The sequence below is a fragment of the Carassius gibelio genome, chromosome A1 (assembly GCF_023724105.1).
Source record: "Carassius gibelio isolate Cgi1373 ecotype wild population from Czech Republic chromosome A1, carGib1.2-hapl.c, whole genome shotgun sequence".
Lineage (NCBI taxonomy): Eukaryota > Metazoa > Chordata > Actinopteri > Cypriniformes > Cyprinidae > Carassius > Carassius gibelio.
The window spans coordinates 33,647,395-33,669,686 of NC_068371.1; the positions used below are offsets into that span (position 1 = coordinate 33,647,395).

The 22,292-nt window shown below is 41.5% G+C and overlaps 1 protein-coding gene and 1 long non-coding RNA gene across 10 annotated transcripts in view; one reads left to right on the forward strand and one right to left on the reverse strand.

The window, feature by feature from the left end:
* LOC128020811 (NACHT, LRR and PYD domains-containing protein 3) overlaps positions 1 to 22,292 on the forward strand; it is a 638,518-nt gene that overhangs the window by 434,858 nt on the left and 181,368 nt on the right. For all 9 annotated transcript variants that reach the window (XM_052607817.1, XM_052607737.1, XM_052607662.1 and 6 more), the window contains one exon: positions 392 to 565. In XM_052607817.1, the coding sequence (XP_052463777.1) occupies positions 392 to 565 (174 nt within the window). The remainder of the gene's footprint in view (positions 1 to 391; positions 566 to 22,292) is intronic.
* LOC127939993 (uncharacterized) overlaps positions 1 to 22,292 on the reverse strand; it is a 235,539-nt gene that overhangs the window by 64,010 nt on the left and 149,237 nt on the right. The gene's annotated exons all lie outside the window — the stretch shown is intronic.

Genomic DNA, 22,292 nt, shown 5'->3' on the forward strand with positions numbered 1-22,292 from the left:
CCATTCTATTGTGTGTAAAGAAAATCCAAAGTGATATTTGTGTTCTGCAGAGTAAAACAAAATTTTTGATAGTTTTATCATCTCTGTAGGACACCGGGAAAGGGGTGTCCCCTTAAACCACCATCCAACTGGTTTGGCCATCAGAGTACTGCTAAACCACAAAAACCAGTATGTGTGTGTGTGTGTGTGTGTGTGTGTGTGTGTGTGTGTGTGTGTGTGCGTGTGTGTGTATTAAGAGGTATTAACTGAGGTATTAAGAACATAGAAGAGATCATTTACAGTCAACTGATCACAGTGTGTGTGTGTGTGTGTGTCTGTAGATGATCTGACTGTGTGTGTGTGTGTGTTTGTAGATGATCTGACTGTTGGTGTGTGTTCTTGTCTCTTTCAGTCTTGCTGGCTGTAATCTCACTGCTCAGTGTTGTGAGAGATTGTCTTCAGCTCTACAATCCTCAAACTGTGTCCTGAGAGAGCTGGATCTGAGGAACAATGACCTGCAGGACTCTGGTGTAAAGTTTATTTCTGATGGACTGAAGAGTCCAAACTGTCAGCTGCAGATACTGAGGTGTGTGTGTGTGTGTGTGTGTGTGTGTGTGCGTGTGTGTGTATTAAGAGGTATTAACTGAGGTATTAAGAACATAGAAGAGATCATTTACAGTCAACTGATCACTGTGTGTGTGTGTGTGTGTGTGTGTGTGTGCGTGCGTGTGTGTGTGTGTGTGTGTGTGACTGTGTGTGTGTGTATCTGTGTGTCTGTAGATGAGCTGTCTGTGTGTGTCTATAATTGATCTGTCTCTCTCTCTCTGGGTGTGTGTGTGTGTGTGTGTCTCTGTGTGTCTGTAGGTGATCTGTGTGTGTGTGTGTGTGTGTGTTTGTTTGTAAATGATCTGTATATGTCTGTAGTTGATGTCTCTGTGTGTGTGTGTGTGTGTGTGTGTGTGTCTGTAGATAATGTCTCTTTGTGTGTGTGTCTGTAGATGATCTGACTGTGTGTGTGTGTGTGTGTGCGTGTCTGCGTGTCTGTAGATGATGTCTCTGTGTGTGTGTGTGTCTGTAGATGATGTCTCTGTGTGTGTGTGTGTGTGTGTGTGTGTGTGTGTGTAGATGATCTGACTGTGTGTGTGTGTGTGTGTGTGTGTGTCTGTAGATGATGTCTCTCTGTGTGTGTGTGTCTGTAGATGATCTGACTGTGTGTGTGTGTGTCTGACCAGCTAGTTTTGCCTCAGGCTTGTTACATCTGGCCCAGCCCTCTAGCTGCTACCGTAGGTGCACACCAGGCTCAACATCCCTGGTGAGTCGGTACAGTCGGCGGTTAACTAACCCGGAAAACTCAGCTTGTCTGAGCTTGGGCGCGTGGAGCTCTTGGTGGAGGATATTCCACCTAAACGGGTCTTTGGACCTTCTACTGCAACGAGGACCATCTCCAGTCATCTTGACTACGTCTTGCCACTGGGTACAGATGTGGCTGGTCGAGAGAGTGAGGTTGAATGCTGCGCAAATCACCCTCACTTAAATCCAAGTTCTCTGCGCAAGTCATGGCACTTTTTCTTACCATCGTCATTATCCAAATCCTGTGGCGATGGGTGAGCGACGAAGCAGCAGGCACGGATATGCTGGAAGCTGTAGCCGCAAAACCTGCACGCAGGTGGCTCAGGATATTGGTCGTTCCCTCACTCCCTGAGTGACTGAGCAGCCCTATTCAGGATCACACTGCTCACCTCCGTAGTGAGGAAAGGATTAGAAAAGGTACCCTAAACATTGTCTGCTTCAAAACAACCTACCGCAGTTGGCGGGATCCCGTACTTGCGGTCGAAAAACAGAAAGAAAAACAAATAATACCACTCACTGTTGGCGCCTGAAATGTGTGCACCTTGATGGAAACATCTGGATCAAAAAGACCTGAGAGACGCACTGCCCTCGTGGGCAGAGAGCTACCCAGATATAATGTGGATGTTGCTGCCCTTAGTGAGACCCGATTGGGCGATATTGGACAAGTGACTGAAGTGGGTGCAGGTTACACATTCTTCTGGAGCGGACGAGGCAAGGAGGAGAGGCGTGATGCTGGTATTGGTTTTGCAGTAAAAAATCTCCTGGTCAACCAACTGGCAGGCCAACCAAAGGGGATAAACGACCGTTTAATGACCTTACAGCTCCACCTATTTGGTAAAAAGGCGGCCACCATTATCAGTGCCTATGCCCCTACCATGACCAACTCTGACTAGACCAAAACCAAGTTTTATAATGACTTAGAAGTCATTATTGCTGCTACAGACAGCTCGGATAAACTTCTGATACTGGGTGATTTCAACGCCAGAGTTGGAAGTGACCATCAGTCATGGAATAAGATAAGATAAGATAAGATAAGAAACACTTTATTCGCCAAATGCATCAGCAGATACACAGGAATTTGATATGGCCGTCAGTAACACACAAACATATATGCGTATAGCTGCAAAAGCATGCCTAAAACAATCCATCAAATAATAAAATAGTCCAAAAATAGTGCAAGATCAGCTATTCATAAGGGAAATGGCTCTTGGAAAAAAACAATTAAGATGGCGTGAGGTCCTTGTCCTCACTGCTCTGTACCTTCTTCCTGAAGGAAGCAACCTAAAAATGTCACTTGCTGGATGGGACTGATCAGAGGCAATTTTAGCCGCCCTCTTCCTGACTCTGACCTCATAAAGGTCTTTAAGAGACAGCTGCCTTTGTCCAGTCAGCCTCTCTGCTGTGCGCACAATACGCTGTAGTCTGACCTTCGCCTGGGCTGATGCGGATGCAAACCAAACAGTAATGGATGCTGAAAGAAGGCTTTCCACAGTGGCTCTATAAAATCTAGACCGAACAGAGCTAGAAACGTTTAATTTATTTAGCTGTCTCAAAAAAAACATTCCACTATGAGCTCTCTTAAGAATGGAGGAACTATTTTCCTCCCATTTCAAGTCATTTGTGATAACCGTTCCTTAAAATTTAATTGACTCCACCCTCTTCACAATGGAGCTCTTGATAGTTAGAGGAGAAAGGGAGGCGGGTGTTCTATGAAAATCTATCACCATTTCCACAGTCTTTTGCTGATTAAGCTCCAAGTTGTTCTCATCACACCACGTAACCAATTTAGCCACTTCCTGCCTGTAAGCAGACTCGTCGTTTCCCTTAATAAGACCAACTAATGTAATATCGTCTGCAAATTTAATCAGCTTTATGGAACCATTATTGGAAGTGCAATCATTGGTATACAGTGAGTAGAGAAATGGTGACAGCACGCACCCCTGAGGTGCTCCAATGTTAGTAGTCTGAGGATTAGACATGTGCTTGCCAAGCCACACATACTGTTGTCTGTCACTAAGAAAATCCATAATCCAGCAGCAGATAGAGGGTCCCACTCCCATCAGTGACAGCTTCTCCCACAGTCGCTCTGGTAGAATGGTGTTAAAGGCTGCACTGAAATCTATGAACAACATCCTTACATAGGAGCCAGGAGAGTCGAAATGTTCCAGAGCATAATGCAGTCCTAAATTGACTGCATCATCTACCGAGCGGTTTGCCCTGTAAGCAAACTGTAGTTGATCAAGATATGGAGCTGTAATAGGTTTAAGATGTGACAAAACCAACCGCTCCAAACATTTCATGACCACTGATGTAAGGGTCACCGGTCTGTAGTCGTTTAGGTCCACAGCTTTGTTTTTCTTTGGTGCTGGAATAATGGTTGATGACTTAAAACAACTCGGAACCCTGCATAAAACAATTGATTTATTAAAAATGTCCGTAAAAACTGGGGCTAGCTGACTAGCACAGTACTTCAGGGTGGCAGGTGAAAACCCATCAGGGCCACTCGCTTTCCTTACATTTTGTCGGCTGAATATCTGATACACATCCTTCTCCTCAATTTCAAAGTCAATATCAGAGATGACTTGATCTTGAGGGCCAGTATTCTCCCCCTCTCTGAGTGTAACACTCCCGGGAGGAAAAGGGTGAGGGCATGGAGATTTCTTAAATCTTGTATAAAAAACATTGAATTCATTGGCTAGTTTAGCAGATGGAGTGACTTGTTTATTTTTTGTTTACTTTATAGCCTGTCAAGTTCTTCAGCGACCTCCAAGCTGAAGAAGAGTCATTAATGCCAAATTGTTCCTCCAAATTCACTTTATAGGCACTTTTTGCTTTCCTAATCGCTTTATTTAACTTTTGTCTGGCCAACCTGTACTCATCTCCATTTCCTTCTATGTAGGCTTGTTCTTTGGTTTCCCTGAGTAGCCTAAGGGATTTTGTGACTTGTTTATTTTTTGTTTACTTTATAGCCTGTCAAGTTCTTCAGCGACCTCCAAGCTGAAGAAGAGTCATTAATGCCAAATTGTTCCTCCATATTCACTTTATAGGCACTTTTTGCTTTCCTAATCGCTTTAGTTAACTTTTGTCTGGCCAACCTGTACTCATCTCCATTTCCTTCTCTGTAGGCTTGTTCTTTGGTTTCCCTGAGTAGCCTAAGGGATTTTGTGAACCAGGGTTTGTTGTTGTTATATTTCACCACAGTTTTGGTGGGAATACAAGTTTGCTCACAGAATGAAATATATGAACACACAGTGTCAGTATATGAGTCCAAAGAGTCACAAGAAGCACGCATGGATTCCCAATCAGTGGTATCTAAACAGACCTGTAACATACAAATTTCCTCTGTCGTCCATCTTTTAGATGTATACTGCACTGCCCTTGCTAGTTTTAGTTTTTGTTTGTAGATGGGGACCATCTGAATTAAACCATGATCTGAGTTCCCAAGAGGGGCACGGGGAAGTGAACGATATGCTGCTTTGTGAACAGAATAAAAATGATCCAGTATATTTCCTCCCCGAGTAGGACAACTAACTAGCTGTTTATATTTGGGCAGATCATGTTTCATATGACATGCATTAAAGTCACCCATAACAAGTAGTACAGAGTCAGGGTGCTTATCCTCAATGTTTATGGAGTCATAGGTGCACATGGTATTGGAAAATGTAACAGCAACGGGCTTCTACTGCTGCAAACATGCTCTGAATTTGACCTACTCATCACCAACACGATATTCCAACTACCTAAGCGTAAGAAAACTTCATGGATGCATCCTCGTTCACACCACTGGCACTTGATTGACTACATCATGAGGAGGAGCGACCGGCACGATTTCAGGGTGACCAAGGCTATGTGTGGTGCTGAATGTTGGACTGACCATCGTCTCATTATCTCCAAACTTAACATCCGGATTAAGCCTAGCAGACGCCCACAAGGACAAAGACGTGTCAAGCGTCTTAACATCACTCGCCTACAACAGGACACACACCAGGCTGGCATTTGTTGAGGCTTTAGACCATCACCTGGAGTCTCTAAGCTTTGAGCATACAGATGTTGAGGCAGACTGGACTGCTCTCAAGACCGTGCAGCATTCTACAGCCCTTGAATCACTTGGTGTTCCATTACGTACACATCAAGACTGGTTTGATGAGAACGATGCAGAAATCTGAGCACTCCTTGACGAAAAACATCGCCTGAATAAAGCATATCTGAATGACAGCAGCTCAAGTTTAAAGAAAGTTGCCTTCCTCAACATTCGCAGGATTGTTCAGCAGAGACTCAGAGTCATGCAAGATGCCTGGCTGTGGGCAAAAGCTGTGGCGATTCAATCCTACAGTAGGACTGACAGTAACAACACCAAATGCCTCTATAATTCACTCAAGCAGGTCTATGGCCCGCAACACTCAGGAACTTCAGCTCTTCTGAACTTAGATGGAACAACACTCCTTACGGAGAAGGACAAAATAGTTGAAAGGTGGGTCAAACACTACAGTGTGGTCCTCAATCAGCCTTCATGCATAAATGAGGAGGCAATTGTGAGATTGCCTCAAGTTGAAATAAACCAGTCCTTGGCTGTTCTACCATCCATTGAGGAAATCAGCAAAGCCATAACACTTCTCTCATCAGGCAAAGCTCCAGGGTCCGATGCCATTCCAGCAGAAATCTACAAGGCTGGAGGGCTTCGCTTAGTCGAGAAACTGACCAAGCTCTTCCAGGCTATGTGGAAATTTGAAGCCATTCCCAAGGAGTTCAAGGATACTACTATAATCAATCTATATAAAAGGAAAGGCAAACAGCAGGACTGTGACAACCATAGAGGCATCTCCATACATAAGTCGCTGGCAAAATCTTGGCAAGAATTCTTCTGAACCGCCTAATTGTCCATCTAGACCAGGGTCTGCTACCTGAGAGTCAGTGTGGTTTCAGAAAAGACCGCGGAACCACTGACATGGAATTTACTGCTCGGCAGTTACAGGAGAAATGCCAAGAACAAAATGTTGATCTATATATGGCTTTCGATGATCTAACAAAAGCATTCAAGACAGTCAGCCGGGAGGGCCTATGGAAAATCATGGCTAAGTATGGGTGTCCAGACAAGTTCATTGGCATTGTGCGCAATCTCCATGATGGCATGATGGCCAGCGTCAGAGACCAGCAAGAACTCTCTGATCCGTTCCCAATCACAAACGGGGTGAAGCAAGGCTGCATTTTAGCGCCAACGCTCTTCATCATGGTTTTCTCTGCCATGATGCGAGACTCATTCCAGAATTACAACACTGGGATTAACTTCATCTACCGTTTTGACTGTGGCTATTCAATCTGCGCAGGATGCAAGCCAAAACTAGAGTGGAGGAAGTCACTGTTCGAGAACTTTTGTTTGCTGATGACTGTGCTCTGGTTGTTGGCTCAAATAAAGACCTACAGGACAGTATGGACCACCTCTCCTCAGCTTGCAACAACTTCATTCTAACAATCAGCACAAAGAAGACTGAAGTCCTATACCAACCTGCTCCTGGGAAACCCTACACTGATCCAACCATCTTTGTGAATGGGCAAAAGCTTTCAGCCGTTGACAAGTTTACTTACCTTGGTAGTACACTGTCTCGTGCTGTGCACATAGATGATGAATATAACATCAGGATTGTCAAGGCCAGCGCAGCCTTTGGACGTCTACGTGACTCGGTATGGGAGAGGACTGGTATCAAGCAGGAGACAAAACTGAAGGTCTACCCGGCTGTTGTCTTACCAACTCTTCTGTATGGGTCCGAAGCCTGGACAGTCTACCAGCGCCATGCCAAAAAATTTAATCATATCCACCTGAGCTGTCTGAGGAATCTGCTGAGGATCAAGTGGCAAGACAGAATCCCTGACACAGAAGTCCTCAGCAAGGCAAATATCCCCAGCATCTACACCATGCTTGCGAAGGAACAGCTTAGATGGACTGGCCACGTGACCAGAATGCCCTACGTCAGACTTCCAAAACAAGTCTTTTTTGGCGAGCTGAAAAATGGCAAGCGAGCACAAGGTGGCCCCAAAAAGCGCTACAAGGACACCCTTAAAGCTTCCTTGAAGAGCTTTGGACTCGACCTGAAAAGCTGGGAATCCCTAGCACAGGACTGACCTGCCTGGAGAAGAAAAGTCCAGGATGGTGCAGTCCTCTGTGAGAGCAGGAGAAGCTCCTGTGCTATCTTGAAGAGGCAGCAGCACAAATCTACCAAGGAAGGACATGTGGCTGTACCTCAGAGCTCTATATCCTCCCTGACCTTTCCAGTGTGCCACAGGGAATTCCGGGCTCGGATTGGCCTCTTCAGCCATCTGCGCTTAATCAAAACCCAACAAAATGACATAACGTGCCATGGTCATCATCAACTGTGATGGACGAACAAGAAAGAAAGTGTGTGTGTGTGTGTGTCTGTAGATGATCTCTGTGTGTGTTTGTGTGTGTGTCTGTAGATGATGTCTCTGTGTGTGTGTGTCTTTAGATGATGACTGCCGGAACAGTACATACATATAGTCAAGAATGTATATGACAATTCGTTTTTACAAGTGATTTGCGGACATCAACTAACGAAACCGGTTAAACTTGAAGTTGGGATTAAGACGGGATGTCCCTGGAGTGCTGTGAACTTCATACTGGCCTTAAACCACTGGCTGAAATGGCTATGTCTCCTTGCCCTGCCTGGTATTACATCTCCATACCCAGTTCAGGCTTTTGCCGATGACGTCCTCATAGTATCAAGAGAGGAGAACGTCATTACCAACATGCTGTCATACACCGACCGCTTTCTGCAATGGTCTGGACTCTAGGTTAAGAATAGTAAATGTGCGGTGTTCTACGAACGACACAGCAGGGGGAATAGATGGTATAAGGCCAAGAGTGATCAGCCTCCATCATTCACAATCGCTGGAAACACGATCAGAGTTTATTCAAGACATGAATCATACAATTATTTAGGACATATATGTTTAATGTTGCAGGAGAATGGCACGAACAAGTCAGTTATATCTGCAAAGAATACTCCAGCAGATTAGACTTGATAGATCAGTGTCCTCTACCAACCTGTATGAAACTCCAGCCCGTTCGAGATATAGCTCTTTCCAAGATTCATCATCTGTTTGCTAATGTCCACATTGATAAAGAATATCTTACAGAGCTGAACAATAAGACCGTGCAGCTTGTAAGAAAGTGGTTAAGTCTTAACACACACACAACAAGCAGTATTCTCTTAATGAATAAATCTGAAGGGGGACTGGGGATCCCTAACATTGAGTGGATTTATACAGCGACTAGAGTAAAGCATCTACTGCATATGTTGAATAATGATGACCCTACAGTTCGTGAAGTTGCCCGGCGCTCACTGTTGCTGGATCTGAGCAAACTCAAGGTCCCCTATGCTCCAGATGGAGAACCAGGTTTCCTCAGTTTCCGGAAGAAACCTAGTGGAAAGCTGGATACCAGAGCTATGGGATTCGGAGTACGTTCGGATTGGCCCGATCTGAATAATTCGTGCAGCAATAACAACATACAGCTGAACAGGGCACACACTGGCGGGGAGCAGGTGAATATCAGTCAGGGGCAGATTATGTATCCAAATGTGTATGCTGAGGTGTCTATACATCACACTGGAACCAGTGAGAGGTTGAACAGCCGGACGTGCAGGTATAAAATCCTCCAATACTTTCAAGCACAACAGCGTGATTACTGGGTTAACCTGCGCCTTCAAGGGAAACTTGCATGCCTGCAAATTCAGCCATCAACGAAGATATCCTTAAATTTGTTATTAAAGCTCGTCTGCAAACTCTCCTGACCAAATACAACCTCTCTTTGTGGTTCCCAAAACACCACGAACCATTCTGTTTACTACACAGCAATAAGATAATGGAATCCACAGCACACATACTGAACGGATGCCCCGCGTTTAAAGGACTTTACATCGCGCGTCACGATCGCATCGTAAACATAACAGCTCAAGAACTGCGCAAAGTATCTGGACAAAGTGCAATACATACAAACAAAACTGTTAAAATTAGCTGGTTTTTAAACTTGAATGATAATAATATAAGCTCCCTTAGAAGTGTTCTCAGGGAAAACCTAAACACTCCAGACATTGTAGTCATCAATTAACTTTCTAAGAACATTCTGATTCTGGAAGTGGGCTGCTGTTTTGATCTTTACATGGATTTGTGCTTTTCTGAGAAGATGTTAAAGTATCAGTCATTAACAAATGCTTTGGCAGTGTGTGGTTACAGCATCAAACTGATTATTCTTATTTTTGGTAGCTTGGACATGTGCACAGATTATGTGTCAGAGGCTTGCAGATTGCTGGACTGAGTAAAAAGACCTCTAAGCAAACAGCCAGATATTGTTCTGTGTCAGCAATCATAGGCAGTCTGCATGTTTGGAGAAGACGATGTCACCTTTATCCATAGCCTACTTTTTGAATGTGGTTGCAACTTGCATTGTCTGTATTGTCAGGTGAAACATAATAGGCACTTTGTGAATATTTGGATGCTGTTGTTTTAATCAGTATTTGTCATTCCAAATAAAATAATCAAATGTGTGTCTGTAGATGATGTCTCTGTGTCTGTAGATGATCTGTGTGTGTTTGTGTATGTGTGTGTGTGTGTGTGTGTGTGTGTGTGTGTAGATGATCTGACTGTGTTAGTCTGTAGTTGATGTCTCCGTGTGTGTGTGTGTGTGTGTCTGTAGATGATCTGTCTCTGTGTGTGTGTGTGTCTGTAGTTGATCTGTCTGTGTCTGTAGATGATCTGTCTCTCTGTGTGTGTGTCTGTAGATGATCTGTCTCTGTGTGTGTGTGTCTGTAGGTTGTCTGGCTGTATGGTGACAGAGGAAGGCTGTGGTTATTTGTCTTCAGCTCTGAGTTCAAACCCCTCACACCTGAGAGAGCTGGATCTGAGCTACAATCACCCAGGAGAATCAGGAGTCAAGCTGCTCAAACACAAACTGCAGGATCCAAACTATAAACTGCAGATACTCAAGTATGTCAAACACTAATACTGACGTACTGAACATGTGTGTGAATGATGCTGATCTACATTAAATTATGTTTTATTAACAACATTTGAGAGGAGCTTGTTCGGACTGATAAACCAGTTTAGCACAGGTGTAACTCATTCTTATGATTAATTTTTGAAACACCTGAAAATATGTCATATTCTATGTTCTTCTTTTGCTTTGATAACTGCTTTGCACACTCTTGGCATTCTCTTGATGAGCTTCAAGAGGTAGTCATCTGAAATGGTCTTCCAACAGCCTTGAAGGAGTTCCCCGAGAGATGCTTAGCACTTGTTGGCCCTTTTGCCTTCTGTCTGCGGTCCAACTCACCCCTAAACCATCTGGATTGGGTTCAGGTCCGGTGACTGTGAAGGACAGGTCATCTGGCGCAGCACCCCATCACTCTCCTTCTTGGTCAAATAGCCCTTGATGCCTTCAGTGTGACTCTACAGTTTTCATAGTCATGAAAATAAAGAAACTCTCTGAATGAGAAGGTGTTTCTAAACTTTTGGTCTGTACTGTATATATATATATTAGGGGTGTAACGGTTCACAAAATTCACGGTTTGGTTCGATACGATACACTGATGTCTCGGTTCGGTTCGGTACGTTTTAGATACAGCAAAATGTAAAAACATCTCAACTTTTCAGAATGCTGCAAGCGCACCGCGGGTCATGTGACAAGAACTAACCAATCAGCTTCATCCTTTCCCGTAACAACGTTGAAAAGCTCAGCCAGGATGAAGGAACAGCTGATCATAGTTGTACATGGATTGCAATTTTGAAATCAATTTAGTAGCAGAGCTACTGCAAGCGTTTTTTAGAGCTGCAAATCCATTTGTCCTTTGCTGAAATTTCCGCGTCTCATGGAGAGAGCACGTCATTGTTGCTTAGCAAAGACAGACGCCTCATGAGCGCTTCTGCCCGAGCGCTTTGGAAAGGAGGAGAAAGCGGCGCGGCTAGCGTTTTCCACGCGTTTTTAGGCACGATATGTGAACGGCCCCTAAGGCGCTCGTTGCAAAATGTCTAATGCATTTAACAGACCAGAAATAGAAGATCCTCCAAATAGAACAGGTCTGGTGTTTGGGTGCACTTTGGATTCCCTGTAAGCTATCATCATCTTTTCCCAGATACTGACACACTAAGGTGATGTCGGCGTAAATGAGTTGACTTGTTTCAAGTATTCCCGCTGGTGTTTTTTTTTTTTGTGTGTGTTTTTTTTTGTATTCCCGCTGGGTAGCAGATGCGACATACCGTCGTTTCTTTATTCACCACTCTCTTGCCATCACCATTATAGCTTAAAGGGAATCCAAAGTGCACCCAAACACCAGACCTGTTGTTCATTGGAGGATCTTTTATTTCTGGTCTGTTAAACGCATTGGCCATTTTGCAATGAGCCTTCAGCGCGTGCTGAGTGAGCGAGCGCCTGTCTGAGTAGCCTTACATAAACATATAACTATAAATTGGTGTTTTTTCTTCTTCGGGAGTGTCAGGGGCGTTGCCTGTTACGTCTTTTAGGTTATTGGGCTACCTTGTTGAACGCATATCATTATATTTCTCTTTTTTTTTATATATATAATTAATTAGTCCAACGAACCGTTCGGTATACATAATGCGTACCGCGTACCGAACCGAAAGCCTCGTACCGAACGGTTCAATACGAATACGGGTATATATATATATATATATATATATATATATATAGCCAACTGAACTCCCTCCCATGACAGCTTTTGCCCCGGTTGCTAAAATATCCGAAATTCAAAATTTTCCCTTCTGATGATGAGTTTGGATCCCCATCACAAGCTACTGGTCCCAATGCTACTCCTTCTCCACCAGGTCCTGCCGATGAGACCCAAGTTTTTATCATGACGAGTTTGCTAGCCCCGCCAGAAACACATCCGTCTCACTCACTAGCGTCCTCTTTTGTCTCAGCCACAGCAACCATTCCTCCGATCAAAAAGTTTACATTTTAGGGCTGAGACAAGCGCTGATTAATGCACACATACAGTTTCACCAATTAATAACCAAAGTGCAGCTTTGCTCTTTGTACGTCTCTTTGCAGTCAGCTAACCCTCCAAAACAGTCATTAGATTCATCAGCGAGCCTGAGCCGTGCTCCAGATTCCACCGCTGCAAAACCTCTTTCTCCTCCCTCCTCTGTTCAGTCTTTTCCTCCATCTCTCTCTACATCTTTCTGTGTCCTGCAGCTCCTGTAACAGATGCTGGCGTGAGGCTGCCTCCACCAGCTCCTCCTCCATTCCCTTCTTCACCTCTCTCTGTAACAGATGTCTCTAGCTGATCACATGCCTGCTTCTGTAATAGTTTCATATGAGTCCCTCAGTTGTGCTCAGTGTGAAAAGATGGATCTCAGAATCATACAGTCATTGTTGGAAAGGGTTCAAATACACAAAAATGCTGAAAAACAAAAGAATTAGTGAGAGCTGAATGATTTTTCTGAAGAACAGCAGACAGTTGAACTGTTCAGGACAAACAAGAAACTCATGAACAACTATCACAATAACTGTGATAACTTTCTGTCTTTCAGGATATATCTGTGTGCACAGAAAGGTTTTTTTTGTTTGTTTGTTTTTTGCCTTGTTAAAAGTAGCAATTAAAAGTTCAGTTCAGTATATGTTAATGCATTTTAAACTGTCATGCATTTTAAACCTTTTAACAACAGAACAAAAACAGCAAAAATCAGTAAAATTATGAAATATCTGTGTGTGTGTTACAAACATTACAAATGTGTTTAGTTCAGTGAAAGAACTCAAAACTCAGAATAATGATTCATTCATAATTAGTGTCATGAGAGAAATACACATAATTGGTGTAATATTAGCAGAGCAAGTGTTTCAGTCGCACACACACACACACACACACACACACAGTGTGTTCAGTCGTACAGCTGCAGGAGACACTGGTTTGTCAATATGACAGTGTTTTATTAGAGTCAGTTCAGGATCTTCCAGCTAAATCCCTTTAGGATCCTCTATTTGTAGGAGACTCTAATCGCTCCGTCACTCGTCTCTGATCCCAAAATCAGCTCACATTGGTTCTGGTTCAATCAGGCAAACCAGGAGACAGTTTTTCAGCCATTCTTTTCTCATCAGACAGCAAGCACAGCTGCTCAGAAGGGTCTCTCTCTCAGCAGCAGATCCAAGCCCTCGCTCGATGCTCATCAGACGCTTTCAAAAGCTGCAGAAGATCCAATCGATTTCAGATTAAAAAGCCCATCAAACCCTGTTCCTGTCCCAGCGTGGGATATAAGGGAATTTTCTGGCTGTATTCTGAGCTCGGACAGATATACACCAAATATACACACTATTGACTCAGTCTGATTATATGAGTGTCAACTTATGAACCTGTGTTTGTGTGTTTATAGTGTAGATCATGGAGGAGAGAAGAGGATGAGAGCAGGACCACGAAAGTGTAGGTCTACACAGACACACACACACACACATACACACATCATTGTATATCTGTTTTTTATGTGAATACACTTATATATATATATATATATATTCCTGTGATTCAGTTTGAATGTTGTTCATCATTTCTCCAGTCTTCAGTGAAATCTCTCTAATATGATGATTTACTGCTCAAGAAACATTTATTATTATCAATATAGAAAACAGTTGTGCTGCTTCATATTATTTTGTGGAAACCATAATATATTACAATTTAAAATACAATTATAAAAAAAAAAAAAATTAATAATATAAATAATAATACTTTAATTGAGCAAGAACAAACTAAATCAAAAGTGACAGTAAAGAGGTTTATAATGTTACAGAAGATTTGATCTAAAATAAATGCTGTTCTTGTAAAGTTTCTGTTCAACAAAGAATCCTGAAAAATAAAATGTATCACGATTTCCACAAAAATATGAAGCAGAAATTTTTTTTTTTTCAATATTCATAAGAACCAATATTAATGATTGAGCGTTAATTATCATAACAGAGCAGTAAATCATCATATTATTCTGATTTATGAAGATCATGTGACACTGAAGACTGGAATAAGAAATAAATTAGATTTTAAAAATGTATTAACATATGAAACTTTTTTTTTTTATCAAAATAATATTTCTCAATATTACTATTACTTGTTGAGCAGAAGAGACTTGTTTCAGATATTATAAATCTTTGAGCAGGGCTCATATTCACAAAACACTTGATCTTAGCACTAAGAGTTCTCCTAAATAGCAGTAAAAGTTTTCTCAATCAATCAGTGTTACAGCCACTGCTATAACACAAAAGAGGGATGACACAACGGCTCGATCAAAAAGGGGAATTTATTAATAGACAGGAAAAATAAGAGGGATAAACACAAAAGAGAGCCCAGCTCCGACTCGGGACGGCCGCTCAAGTTCCGCCCCCGAAGGGTGGGAATTTGACTTCCTTTAAGCTCACGTAAATAGTCTACAGGTGTAGAGGATCTGCTAAATCAGAACAATGGTAAATCACGCTTTTCCTGCCCCTAGAGGGCAGGCAAATACATAAATATACATGCATGTAACACCTTCATCCCCCAAAAGTGAACCGTCACCACAACGCATCTACTAAAAGACACCTTTCTCAAAAACATACGTTACCCACAGGCCTATCCAAACCGGGATAGGGCGTCAGTGACCACGTTGTCCCGACCTCTGACATGTTTAATGTCAAGGTCGTATGGCTGCAAGTATAAACCTCCAGCGCATAAGTCGCTGATTAAAATTGTGCATGGAGTTCAAAAAGATAAGCGGATTATGATCACAATACACAAGGATCGAATAACAGCGGGACAAATACACCTCGAAATGTTGAATCGCAAGAACTAATGCTAATGCCTCCTTTTCAATAGTAGAATACTTTAACTGTGCAGTATTAAACTTTTTAGAAAACGGCCAGAGTAGCAGCCTTGTAGAGCGTGTCTACTTTTTGTTTGTTTACATAAGTAGCAAGGACGACAGGTACACAACTCTTAAATTCCTCTATAAGGATTAACTGTCTAACCTGCTCTCTACTCTCGGCTTTTTGAGACGCGCACCAACGATCAAACAAAATTTCCTTTTCACGCGCAAACTCAACATAAGTCTGATTCGAAAGTTTCGTGTATTGTCTAAATCGCTGTCTATATGCTTCCGGGACTAACTCGAAGGCTTTTAATATAGCAGCTTTAACAATCGTATAATCAGCAGATTCTTCAATGGACAACGAAGCATAAACCTCCTGCGCCTTAACGGTTATCACGCATTGCAAGAGCAAAGACCAAACATTTTCAGGCCACTTTAATGAAGCTGCAACCCTCTCGAAATGACAAAAAAACTTCTCAACGTCCTTCTCACAAAAAGGAGGGACCATTCTCCGATTTCGGCCGGCATCAAAATCATCAGAGGCAGCGTGAGCAGCCTTAGAGCTCATCTCTAACTCCATTCGTTTCAAAGCAAACTGATGATCAAGTTCACGCTTTCGCAGCTCTAATTTGGCATTCTCTAACTCCAATTCTTTTTCTTTAACTGCCAACTCTCTCAATCGAATAGCATTCTCACTTACCGAAGGATCAGCCACTTCCTCCACAACACTAACGTTTTCTAATGGCATTTGTAAAACGCCTATCTCCACCAGACAGCCTTTAAGGACGTTTCGCAAAGTTTCCTTCAAAGTCTTATACCTAGGAGCGATTTCGACTTTATAAGACTCTGCAATTTGCAATAACTGCTCTTTTGTGCACGATAAAAGCAGTTCTTCAGAAGGAGACTCCCGAAATATATCAACTACCGAAGTCATTTCGACACACTTAGGCTATTCACCAAAAATAACGAAAATAATGGTTTCAACACAATTCAGAAAAATACTCATAAATGAAACCACTGAATCGTTTTCACAAATCCTAAACTTTACCTGTCAAAACTAAAGAAAAAACAAAGTGATTTTGGCCGCTACACGAAATTACCGCGCATGATACGAATTAAGAATAAACTTCACTTACCGATTTAAATTTACAAAGTGAATAACCAAAAGTGATCTCACAACACACACGTATTTACCCCATTTAACATTAAATTAATTCCCTAGTCTTCAGTGGCGTTAGGGGCTCGAGGCCACTTTAAACGCTAAAATCATGAACACCTGCACACCGATCCCATTAACAAGATCAGCTGCCGGTGAACTGAAGCGTGCCTCCACTCCGAATAACCACTAAAAATAAAAAAGGCAAAATAACAAAGTGGCAGGTTCAAACCTACCTGACGACTACTGAATAAATAGGGCAAATAATCACCTGGGACGCTCGTAGTTACTCACAACCGAAAAGTAAATCAAACAAACACGACGAAAACACGGCCATACACATTTTCTTTCCTCCCACACTAAACAGCTGAGAAAAGAAAAAAAAAGAAAAACGACGGACGAGCCCCCAATTATGTTACAGCCACTGCTATAACACAAAAGAGGGATGACACAACGGCTCGATCAAAAAGGGGAATTTATTAATAAAACGGAATATAACAACAAGTGGGAGAAATTAGACAGGAAAAATAAGAGGGATAAACACAAAAGAGAGCCCAGCTCCGACTCGGGACGGCCGCTCAAGTTCCACCCCCGAAGTGTGGGAACTTGACTTCCTTTAAGCTCACGTAAATAGTCCACAGGTGTAGAGGATCTGCTAAATCAGAACAATGGTAAATCACGCTTTTCCTGCCCCTAGAGGGCAGGCAAATACATAAATATACATGCATGTAACAATCAATCAATCACCTTTATTTATATAGCGCTTTAAACAAAATACATTGCGTCAAAGCACTGAACAACATTCATTTGGAAAACAGTGCGTCAATAATGCAAAATGATAGTTAAAGGCAGTTCATCATTGAATTCAGTGATGTCATCTCTGTTCAGTTAAATAGTGTCTGTGCATTTATTTGCAATCAAGTCAATGATATCGCTGTAGATGAAGTCACCCCAACTAAGCAAACCAGAGGCGACAGCGGCAAGGAACCAAAAGCTGTTCACAAAGCTGCTGAGACAAACTTTTACTGAGGAACAGAGAGAAGTCTTGAGCTCAGAGGAAGGGGGCGGGGCTAGGGATGATGTCAGCATGCTCATTAACTATGCACACAGTGATTGGCTGATAGTCTGTCAGAGATTAACTCATAGAAATATTGTAGAGCATGATATTATGTTGTCATATTCTAATAATGATTTAAATATAAATGTTAATTTGCACATTCAGATAAATATTTAAAAATGCTTGCACATTTTCCCGCTGCTGCAGAAAGCCTGCTATTATTCCACTTTAACACTGAAACACAGCTTTCACTATATTAGTGAAGACATCTGTGAATAGTGAGGAGATTCTGGACTTTACAAATATAAGCTGAGTCTGAAATCACTCACTCGTTCACTCGTTCACTAGTCCCTATATAGTGTGTGACAGTTGAGTGCACTAGAGGGAGCGGTTTCAGACAAAGCTCTAGTCAAAGCTGTAAACACACAGACATCTTCAGTGTTGTGTTGTTCTTGATGTTTCTCTCTTCTTGTGTTCAGATGCCTGTGTTCTCACACTGGATCCAAACACAGCACACACTCGACTCGTTCTGTCTGATGACAACAAGAAGATCACAGGTGTGAAAGATCATCAGCCGTATCCTGATCATCCAGAGAGATTTGATGAGTATCCTCAGGTTCTGAGTGTTGAGAGTCTGACTGGACGCTGTTACTGGGAGACTGAATGGAGCGGATATGATGCTGTAATATCAGTGTCATATAAAGGAATCAACAGGAAAGGAGGGAGTGATGACTGTGAGTTTGGATCCAATGACAAATCCTGGAGTCTGATCTGCTCTGATAACAGATTCTTTGTCCTTCACAATAATAATGAAACTGTTATTCCTGCTGTCCGTTCATCCTGTAAGAGAGTAGGAGTGTATGTGGACGTGTCGGCCGGCTCTCTGTCCTTCTACAGCGTCTCTGACACACACACACTCACACACTTACACACATTCAACACCACATTCACTGAACCCCTCTACCCTGGATTTAGGGTTTATCCTGGTTCCTCCGTGTCTCTGTGTGATATTTAATGATAGAGAGACTCTTTCTGATGTTCACATGCACACAAACTCATCAAATCTCACATCACTACATTTCTATTCATTTTTAATTAGTTTTTCATCGTCATACAGAAGTTATGAATCTAGATCAGACTCTCATACTGTTCCGAATCTTTAATAAACAGAGTAATATGTGTGCTTTAATATTTCTATTGTAAACTGCTCATCAAATGTAATAAAAGTCCATGAGTGACTCATTTGATCCTGAACTGGTTTCTGAATCCTGATGTGAACTGATGACAGTATGAATAATCATGAATGTGATTGAGATCAGAGGCTGAATTGACTCTGAATGAATCCGTCTCCTGATCGTCTGCTTTATTTTTCTGTCTGAGCTGATTTAACACTCGATTCACTAAATGAATTGTGTCCAAACACTCACAGTATCGCTGCTGAACACAGTTGATCTGGCTCTAATTCAGTCTTTCAGGAGCTTCAGATTCAGCTGCTGATGCTGATGTAGAATATGATCATGCAGAATCAGGCTTTAATATGTGCTTTATAAGTGCTAATAAACGCTCAATATGATAGTAATGTGAGAGTAATAAGCAACATCTCGTGACATTTGATGTTTTAATATTTACCCTGTCTGAACTGGTTTACAGTACCGGATCATATCGTTATTGCTGCCAGAATGGTACTTTCAATGTACACATAAATATATAACAAATGAATTAAAACATGATGCTTTATAAGTTGTGTACCATTAGGATAGACTCCCATGTGTTCACACTGAATTGTGAGTTGGTGTTAACATTATCGGATTGGTTTGGCTTGACATTGAATGTTCATATAATCTGCAAACACCATTGAGCTGTTAAACATTAGTAAAAATGATGTTATGTGACAATGCTCAGCAATAAAGTATCAGTGATATACTTTATAAAACCTTTTTATTAAACCAATAAAGCTACATAAATCTGAATGTGTCAGTTTTTCAGACCGTGTCTCTGTTTACGGTATTTAACACTCAATTCTATAATTTAGAAATGTTGATAATAATTACTTTCATGTGACTGATCGAGCTATTATAGGAAACAAGTATGAGCAACACAATTTGAAAAAACTGCTGACTACTCTTGTCTAACTCAGGTTCGGATTTATAGAACGGCTACAGGGTGTCCGGTCAGAACATTAGGTCTCACACCAGGAATGTACTTCAGGGTGATTTATTGTGCAAAGATGTGTGTGGTTCTGTAAATATAAAACAGCATACAAATATGAATCAATTAATAAATACACATTAACAGATCTTTACAGCAGTACTTAAATACTCATAAGTAACAGCATTGTAAATTATCTAAATATAATATATACAAATATGACTCAAAGTTCTATTAAATGATCGCACTACTGCACTGTGCGTCTAGCTCACGTGCCTAGCTCGTCCGGTGAACAAGCCCGAACATGTTCCCTGAGATGCGTCTTAAGTCTATGCATTATAGCCTAATAGGCAATAACATTAAATATTCTATCAAACAAAAAACACAGGCAAAATATAACATTTTGTCAACAAGAAAATGTGCAAATATAATAAACAATGTAAACATTTAGGCGGAATGCCGCGGCAGCGGTCATTAATCTCGCTTGTGAACTTATCATACGTTTAATTATGTAAATGTACTTACGATTAGTTGCACGCACACATATATCCACACAATCCTTAAACGGGCCACTTCTAACTAATTTAACTATAAAATATTAACTATAAACACATCAACACATCCAGCCTCTATAATGTCTTGGTTCTCACTCCGCGGAAAGATTAGGAACAGTCCAAATCACGAACACAGGCGGGAGGGTTCGTAAGAGTTCACTTTCAAGGGGTGGCCTTTTTTACACAATTATTTCTCTATGTCCAGATTTGACTAAGAAAAAAACTTACACTTCAAATCAAAATAAAATAATACAACTTTGATAAAAATGTCTTTAATGATGAATAAATTCTATCCAAATTAAAGTAACTAATTATGTGTGAACACACAGCCATGTTTAGTGAAGTGACATTCAGCCAAGTATGGTGACCCATACTCAGAATTTGTGCTCTGCATTTAACCCGCCCGGGGAGCAGTTGGGGGTTCGATGCCTTGCTCAAGGGCACCTAAGTCGTGGTATTGAAGGTGGAGAGAGAGCTGTTCATGCACTCCCCCCATCTACAATTCCGTCCGGCCCGAGACTAGAACTCACAACCCTTCGATTGGGAGTCCGACGCTCTAACCATTAGGCCACAACTTCCCTTCCTTTTAGATGTTGATATAAAGAGCTAAACAGCATCTAGCGCTTACATAACAGTATTTACAGATGATAAATGGTCAATAGGTTGTTTATGAGCTAGCATCACTAGCTAGCCGTCGATCGTTAGCATGATAGTGTGTACTTAATGTTTAAATGTATAATTACATGTCTAGAGACTTCTGGGATTACAGGATCAGCATATAAAATGATGTTGTTAAGTGTTATTAAATATAATGAAGCTGTAAGAGAATGCTGCTGTCATTATTTATGGTGATTGCAGTTCTTTTATTTCTCAGTTTCTGATAAGAACGAGGCAGGAGAGGTTTCTGTGAGGGTCTCAAGAGGGTCCACATATATAGCACAAGGTTTCAGCAGAAGTTTTGGAGCTGGCTTCTCTTTATACAGAAGCTCTAAAGAAGGCTGTGTGCATGTAGTCCATGGTCAGGTGTTTGTATATCATCAGATGGACCAACAGAGAGGATGTTTCTCCAGGACACTGCTACTTCATTCAGATGCAGGTAGAGCATCATCTGCTTGTTCAGGTGCGAGCTGGGAGAAGGACTGGGACCCTAATCAAGATCAACTGCTTAGTACTGGGTTTATTTAGTCAACCATTACTTCATCTGTCAAACCATCTTTAGTTTTAGTTAAAGTATGTGTTGGACAAGAGTCGGCCATCAGAAGAACTGATCATAAAGAAAGGCCAAATTGACCTGACAAGAGAAGACTTCTGGAGCCTGGGTTTAAGACAGTGCATGGATCTAATGTGTCTTCATTTACTGCACAAAAAAACTCATTCCTAGATAATGAATAATGTTACACACAGCAGCTTGGACAGGGATGTGATCGTTCTGTAATTCATTTCTGCCTCAAGATTGTGGAAGAAGCTGCTTTATATACTATTATATATTCTTCTAGAAGTTTTCTTTTGGATGTATGCATGTTTAATAGCTTATGTTCTCTCCGTAAGGGACAAATATTAACATTGTGGACCTCTATACTGTTCCCAGCTGGAAAGACAAAAATGTACATTGTAGACACAGAAGTATGTTATTTTTTTGCATATTATTTTGTCACAATACTATTAGTGAAGCGTGAGCGTCGAGGATATGGTGCTGTTTCCAGCTTGGAGCAGCAGGAGGATGAATCTGATCACCATCTGCTCTGTGTTCAGTTTCTGTTCATCTTTCTAGTTCTAATATTTCCAAATTCAACAGGTAGGGTTAGTGAGTTTGATTTTCGTGGATATTAACAAACCCATTGATTGCAGGTTTTGTTTGTAGAGGGAAATACTTTTTCTTGATTCTGTTGGCCCTGATGGTTTTGGAGATGAGATCTACAGAACCATATTTAGGTTGAGACCAAGGGAAATTAATTTACTGGCCTTGTTCCAGATGTGATATTTGGTTATAATTTCCAGAAGGAGCCTTGTTCTCAGACTTCAAGTTCATCAGAGTCTGGTTCTCAGCTACAGAACTGATCATGTAATTACACATTATGTGTTTTGTGTTTTCTTTGGAATGACAGACACATTGAACCTTCATTGACCAAAGATCCTGGACTGAAACAGGAAGAGACCTTGAGCTGTGATATATTTACGGTAGGAGATTTTAAAAAAA